Genomic DNA, 7,917 nt, shown 5'->3' with positions numbered 1-7,917 from the left:
AAATTTATGAATGAGGGAAGTTGTGAGAAACCAGGAAAAAATCGACTTCACTGCTGCGGCTGCTCTATTTTTTTTTTTAGTTTTTTTTAATGTGAATTACGGTAGTTTGCACCGTCTGTTAGATATTATGTATGGTACCATACTACGGTACCTACCGGTACTGTACCTAACTGCACAGCACCATATCAATTGATATTCTCTCACTTATATAAATTTTGGGAGCTGGTATACAAGTCCCCCCCCCCCCCCCCCCCCTTGGCAACTCATGACAAAGAGGAATTGACCAAAACATGTAGATTGAAGTGTGTGAACAGTAAAGCAAAGGTAAAGTAGTTTCACCCTATACGTATGTTTGGTTGAGTCAGGACTGTCTTTGTCATTTACCAAGGGGGTGTATACCAGCTCCAAATTTTGAAATTTGCAGTGACTTTGCCAGTTTTAGTGCTAAGTAATGGTGTTATCGACTAGCACAAAGTTATGCATATTTGCAAGTGGATGTGTTTTAACTGGTGTTGCGGTTGGGGGTGGGTTGATGTGGATAAAATCTAAAAAAAGTGATAAAGAATCTTTTAATGTTTTATCTTGTTGGCCATATTTTATCAAGTCTGAACAACTACTTCCACATAAAATTCACATTGCAACCGCAGCAGATGACATAAAACAATTAATACCTATTCTGAAAGAAGACTTATGTAAGGTAAGTCAGCTTTGCACTTGCAGTCCTGTTATGAAAATATATTTTTATTGTAATGTTTAATTGTGTTGAAATCTGAGAATTTCTCTTAGCGAATTTTTGTTGAGGAAGAGTAGATATAAGTAGGGTAACAACTAACAACCCATGTTTGTCAAACAAAGTTGCATGCAGTCTCCGTGTGTTTGTTATTGTTCACTCAGTCAAATTTTGTAAACACAATCAGCCTGTTTTGGAAACTTGTACAATTTATTAATAAAATGTTTTTCCATGGTAAAAGTGGCTTCTTCAAAATATTCTTCAAATAGAAGTTTTGACTTTGCCTTTTTTTCTTTATTAATGTCGAGCTCAGGTGTTTGTGATGCATGCGATGTATGAGAACAATCCCATCTGGGCTCTACGATATATTATACAATCTTAAAGCTTAGACCAAATTTCGACAACAGAAATGAGTGAAAATTTTAATGCGACCCCAAAGACTCACAAAAATTAAAATACGGCATGTAACTACGAAACTTAGAGCACTACTGTACTTTACTAAAGATTACTGCAGGTTTAAAAAAACATCCTATCCTGTTGTATCATTAGTGTATAAACAATAAATCTGATGGTACATTTTACTTTGCAGATCAAATTGCTGGGTTTTGATTGTGAGTGGTCATCGACTAGGGAAGGCAAACAACCAGTGTCTCTCATCCAAATTGCCACTATATCCGGTTGTTGTCTTCTTATTAGAATTGGTCAGATTAAGGAAGGTTTGCCGCATTACATCATTAATTTGCTTCAAGATAAAGACGTATTAAAGGTTTGCTGATGATGATTTCAATCAATATAATCAAGTGTCTTTCTTATTTTGATTGAAAAGCTGATATGTTATATAGTAATGGTAATAAGGAAATATTTGATGAGTTTTTATTTTTCCTACACATTTTCATAGTGTTGTATATGTTACTGTAGTTCCCCCTTTTCTGTATTTTTTCATCATATACAGAAATAACTGCAGAATGAAGCACTGGAGTGTGTCTTGATGTATCGTATTCTTAGTATTCAATCCAAGCTTTCTGACATAGTTAAATCAGCCATTCATGTGTGAAAGCACAGTGTGTGTGAAAACATGTGTGAAGTCATCAGCATTCAGCATAGCCCAAATTATTTATATGATTTAAACGCCTTTTCAATTGCATTAAAGAAAGTATCATACTATAAAAGATAAACTCACATTATCCTCTGTTTTCAAGAATTTTCCAAGATAGGTTGTTGGTAGAACACAATGCATTTGAATTGTTTGTTCAGTTTGATCACTTTGTGTTTAGGTTGGTGTTGGAATACATGATGATGCAAGAAAGCTTTTGTCTGATTATGGTCTGGTGGTAGCAGGTTGTGTTGATTTACGAAGTTTGTCAGCAAGAAACAGACAAATTGTGTAAGCTCATAGACGTAGCTATAAGTCAGTAGTTGATGGTGTATCTGTATGCTAAAAATGTTACCAAAATGTTTCTTAACACAACTATGCTTTCTAATTGTGTTGTATGGAATCAGTTTGTTGCTTAAGATCACTTAAATAAATACATACGGTACACTTATTTTTGGCAGTGTAGGAAAAAATTATTCAAATTTTTGAAATACAATCCTACATATGCTTAACATCACGTTTTTTTTAAATTCTTCCTTTTACACTATTTACCTGACATGCTGATAACATTTTTTTCTCAAATGCATCTTACAGGCCTCACTCTCTTGGTTTAAAGGGCCTTGCACTGACATACTTGAATGTTGCAATGGAGAAGTCTAAAAGAATTCAATGCAGTGATTGGGATGCTGAAGTTTTGTCTGAAAAACAGGTTTCTTGCTTTGTTGTAAAATAACAACTAAATGTGCTGTTTATTCCTTCATATGCTGTTTATTCCATCTGAACTCATGGCTGCTTAGACATACTGTGAGGAACTACATTTAAAATCATGAAAGGGTCGCGGCAGCCGGCGCCCGGCAAGTAAACTTTGAGAACCCCTGGTTCAGGAGATAATTACGTGGATTTGTGAAAATAATAAATAGCATGATCAAACAACCATGGTTCAGCTCTCAGTGTGAAGTTAAGAAGCATGCTTCAAGGTTAGACCTCCAATTTGCTGTCAACATAGCTTCAGCATCATCAGAAACCTTTACGCAGCCCATCTTCAGTGGTCGGATCTGTGTCGGTGTTGAATGCCTCTACAAGCATGAGAAACTGTTTTTTGTTGGTGAGCTTTTGAAGAGGCTTTCTTAATTCGAGAAAACTCACACAAACTATAAAAAATAATCGATTTTGAAAACTAACTTATAATCAACACTCAACAGTCCAGATTTTTGTACCTTATGCAATTGTCTTCTTTTTAACAGATTCGGTATGCTGCTAACGACGCGCATATAGCCGTGAGGTTGTTTTCAAAGATGATTGCTGAAAAGTTAAAGTGCAACTCAGATCTTAAGAGTATGGTGCATTCTGCGGTAACTGCTGCAATGTGGTCGCAAGCTTGCTCGTATTGCCAAGGATTGAAAGATGTCAAGTATAAAGACGAAGTGAGAAAAAAGAACGGTGTTAAAACCAAAGGACAATTTAAAACCGTTGCACAATGTCATAATCCATTTAAATCTTATTCTACAAGGTATTTTTTTCTTTGTGTTTGTAAAAAATTTTTACAAAATATGATTTTGAATGTTTCTACCTGGGGAAATGTATTTTGCGATGATAAGACCCGAAAGTGTCGATTGTATCTTAGCACAGTTTAAATGTGAATATTGAAACGAAAAGTTCAGAACTAATTATACCAGCAGTCCAGCACTTTATTGGTTAACAACTTTAATCTCTTTTTTGAATAGGAAATTGCCGCTGTATGACAACTGCAAACTTGAAGCGCCGGATGGTCAGCTACTATCAACATGTGATAAGAAGAAGGCCGACTGGTACATAGCGAAAAAACTAGGAGGTTGTTCTTTGAAATAGCTTTGACGTGTTGTACCGATATGAGATGCTTACTATCTTAAAGGCAATTACAAAATACTAGTCTACTTCAATTTTTGTCGTGTTCAATTCATGGAACCATTGTCAGTTGGCGCAAGGTTACCACTTAAGGCTTCCTCTTAATGGTTTAGCCAAGGATCCATCTTTCTCCATAGATCTTGTGTCCGAAGATCCCTTCGTCGTTCGCCTCCGATTTGAACCAGGCGGAAGACCAAACTCGAACCGGGATTACTACCTCCACGACAAAGACAATGTTTGTGTCGTATGTGGAGACTCCGACTCCATTGTGCGAAAGAATGTCGTTCCTCACGAATATAGAAAGTAACGGGCGCAAGTTTCTTGATGTTTAGGTTTCTTAGTTTGATTAATTCTGTTCTATGCGTCTAAATATTGTCTGTGACGAGATTTAATTTAAACAGTTTCTGATTAATTAAAGAGCTCGAGCAAATTTTGCATAATTATAATGTTATTTCACTCATAGCTTCTGCGCACAGGAGCTTGTGACGTCGGGTTGTTCACTGTTCAGTGGTATCACTTCAATTTCCATTTTGTTTATCTAATGAGAATATGGATTTGTTTGCATTCGCGCTAGATTTCTTTTTATTTTCAGGCACTTTCCTCTTGTTTTAAAAGATCACGTGTCGCATGATATTGTGCCCCTGTGTGTGCCGTGCCACCAGCGTGCCGGGTATTACGATCATATGCTACGCCAAAGCATAGGCGAAGAATATGAAGCTCCGTTGGTAGGACACTATTTGTTGCCACAGCTGAGTTAATGGGTTTTTACACTTTGTTGGTTTATGTCTTTATGATTTATGGGTGTTTCAAATACTCAAATCAACGTTAGCAAGTAGTGAAATGTCAGCAAAATGTAGAATTTTATTTAGAAAGAGCGATGGAAAAATGACCCATGAATTCATCCAGAGTGCGCATCCAAATGAGTGGGATCCCAGTCAGACTTTTTTTGCATTAATTCAACATCTTCAGGCTGATTTTCTGGTGGATTGACACTAAATAGCTTGTTGTTATTGCGCAGGGTTCAATTCAAGCTGTCCAACTCTTGGAGGACCCAGAGAGACGATCAGTGCGCTCTGCTGGTGAGTTGTTGGTGGAATTTCTTGCGTTATCATTAGAAAATGGCCTTTAGCCTGTTTTGAACGGTTTACTTTTTGTGTTGTTTTACTGGATAACTCACGTGTGTTAGCGTTGTTAAACTGGAATATCAAAATTGTATAACCTGACCAATTTGTATTTGTAATTTTTGTTGTTTCGCTGCAAAAAATGACAAATCAAATAAAAGTGTTATTCTTAATAGAGCTTATAATTCAATAGCAATTTCTTTCTACTTGCAACTACGACTGCAGTAGTGAGGCCCGCCTTTGTTGGCTTATGTTATTTGTAACAAAACGTTTTTGCAACGTCATCCAATACCCTTTGTCACGTTAAGGTCGAGCATTGGCGAAGGCTCGTGATAAGATACCTCAGCCAAGACGAAGCGAACTTGAAGGCATTATCTTGAAGTTTTTCCAATTTGAAGCCATTTCAAACGATTTAATCACCGAAGCTTCGACGCTGGAGACAAGGTGGGCATAGCTTTAAATAACCATCGAAATTCGTTTTGTCAATTTGCTACATACACCATCACACTAAGGATATTGATACTCAAAGAGTCAAAATATCACCAATCATCATGTGATGCAAAGGAATTTATTCTCACAGTGAGTCAGTTCAATCATAAATAGCTAAAAATCGATTTCGATCAGCTAGTAGCTAAATCGTGTTTAGTTACGCTATTTATGATTGAGCTGACTCGTGTGAGAATAAATTCCTTTGCATTACAAGACATGTAACGGAGTCGTTCATATCAAGCATTGTTGTGGGTTCGACACCTGTCAGAAGATATTTATTTTCTCGATCACCATGTGTTAGTAGTTATACAAAATGATAGAGTCACCTAAAAGTAAGTTTTTATGATGTGCAACGATTCTAAACTCGCAGTCAAATTTCCATTTTGACGTCGAATTGAAACGAAATCCCTAACAAACAAAATATCTTAACAAGGTACAAGAATGAATCATTCGTCCGCCACGGTGAGAAGGTTGTCTCTACCATCCTATCAACTCACAAACTTCAGGTAAGCATGACCCAGAACTCCACTTGCTTTCTTAGCCCTTTCGTTAAATTTTGATTCATTTACGCACTAAGCTGTTCAAGGTACAGATTTTATTGGGCCCATAGTTTTGTCGAAGGGAAGTACATTGCTGTTCAGACCATGCAGTTCAATCTTTGATCTGTTTTTTTTTTCTTCTGTTTTCATCAAAGAGAAACTTCTATGAAATTTTAGTGGCAAGAAAATGGAAAATTCAACTTTCTACAAATTAAGAAAAAATTTCAGTTTTTGGCTATTTTCCTTGTTTAATAAACTTACAGTATAAGTAGCGGTGGGATGGCGCAGAGGATAAAGCGCTTGCTTTCCAATTATGCAATTCTGGTTCGGCTTCAGCTGGTTGTTTGAAAAATACCTCTACCCAGGGTGTAATAAATTGTGTGGGCGTAGTTGGTGAAGGAAAGGCGGCTATGAGAAAAGAACGGGCCACTCTACTCTCGTTAGTGTCAAAGGCTTAGTATAATGAGAACCTTATCTTCTCATCCCCCAATGCTTGGATCAAGTATGGGACTCACCTTTACCTTTTTACAGCATAAGATTAAGTTGTATTGAAATATGATTAAAAGTTCTATACGGCAGGAATAACTTTTCGCCATAGCCAATCGATATAATTGCATATATTAAATTATTCATACAACTATGGTGCAGAAAAGCGGACTAAAGTTGAACTCTCTACCAAAGCTTTATCAAATATTAATACCCTTGATTCCCAACCTAATTTCTTTCATCAGGGTCTGGTGGATTTTGAAAGAAGATGGAGGGAGCACTTCCTCTCGAGGATGCAGCCGAAGCATCTTCCTCTGCTGTGGTCGGTGGAGCATAACCACGACAGATTGTTGGAGAGGGATTTGTTAGCAAGCTGATAGTTGACTTTGCCTTTTCTTCAAGCGTTGTGATGATGTTGCCGTTGTATCTCCTGAGCAATAATTAGCACTGATCGCAGAAATTGCAATATTATTATTTTTGATTATCAGGGGGTTTCTCATCCGGGGTAAACTCACCCATGGAGCAGGTTTTGTTCATCAAGGGTAAACCTTGTAAAGTAAAATACGGTGTGAAAGCTTGTGTGCGGGTTGTAAACGAAAGCACGAATTGAATACTTGATTTATGAATCGATATTAAATTGTTTGTGCTAATTACATGTCAGTTTTAAAAACTGTATAATTTTTCACACTGCGTTTGCTCAATAGCTGCCAATAACGTTGGAAATGTACCTGGAAATATAGCGCTTTGCAAATAGTTGCTAAAAATTTTTCATTTGCGATTTTACTGCTGCTGATACTTTTGTAGCCTATTTTTTCAACTTTTAGTCCTTTTGTTGAGCCACGCATTCATTTGCTAATAACTGACTTCCAAACTTTTAACAATTCTATGTTTTATGACCCAGTATTTGATTGCTTGATCAGCAATACACACTACACAGCCTTTTGATTCTTCCAGCTTACAAGGCCTTTTTACCCCGATTTAACATTGAGAAGCTTTTGCTAATTTGGCTTTGTCAGTTGATATTACATCACATCATGTCAAGGTTGTGTTTCAGCAACTTTCAACTTTAACGTCTTAAACAAAATAAGGTTGTTATTTTACCCTTTGACTGTGTTGATGTGTAGAATAGGGTGCAGGAATATGGTGTGAACAAAGCATAGGTGTAAAGTATACAAACGTATGTATGTGTGTAAAGCATAGCTGCCCAGACAACAAAATTCGTCATTTTTACATTGATTCAATGTAAAATAAGGGTCGGTTTTAGTAAATTGTGGCGCTGAGTCAAAGGTTTGTGGTGAACAGCTGCTGCTGTGGTAGCCTGATCGTCAAAGTGCAATCTTGCAGACCTAGTCTTATTGTATGTCCCATTATAATTACCACTGTACAACGCACCAACTTTTTGCCGTGACGTATTTTGATAATGTTGGTGCTATTTCCAAAACTGCGTTTATTTTCAATGATTACAACGCTTTCAATACGGTTTGGAGGAGTATAATTTTCCTCTGGTGTAGAGCTGTTTTGTTTCTGTCTAATATGCATTTTATATTAGATTTTTACATCGAAACCTTTCTGAAC

At 36.8% G+C, this 7,917-nt stretch overlaps 1 protein-coding gene across 1 annotated transcript; it reads left to right on the top strand.

The window, feature by feature from the left end:
• The first annotated feature begins 448 nt into the window (after nucleotides 1-448).
• Nucleotides 449-7,901, top strand: LOC145785597 (exonuclease 3'-5' domain-containing protein 2-like). Its single transcript, XM_082597266.1, has 12 exons — nucleotides 449-697; nucleotides 1,320-1,496; nucleotides 2,005-2,114; nucleotides 2,418-2,532; nucleotides 3,068-3,333; nucleotides 3,548-3,654; nucleotides 3,845-4,010; nucleotides 4,300-4,432; nucleotides 4,726-4,786; nucleotides 5,137-5,272; nucleotides 5,751-5,823; nucleotides 6,588-7,901. The coding sequence occupies exons 1-12, from the start codon at nucleotides 452-454 to the stop codon at nucleotides 6,717-6,719; spliced, it is 1,722 nt and encodes a 573-aa protein (XP_082453392.1). The 5' UTR covers nucleotides 449-451; the 3' UTR covers nucleotides 6,720-7,901.
• Nucleotides 7,902-7,917: the final 16 nt, after the last annotated feature.

The sequence above is a fragment of the Aplidium turbinatum genome, chromosome 16 (assembly GCF_918807975.1).
Source record: "Aplidium turbinatum chromosome 16, kaAplTurb1.1, whole genome shotgun sequence".
NCBI lineage: Eukaryota > Metazoa > Chordata > Ascidiacea > Aplousobranchia > Polyclinidae > Aplidium > Aplidium turbinatum.
Note: the sequence above shows the minus strand (reverse complement) of the source record. Positions and strands in the feature narration are given on the sequence as shown.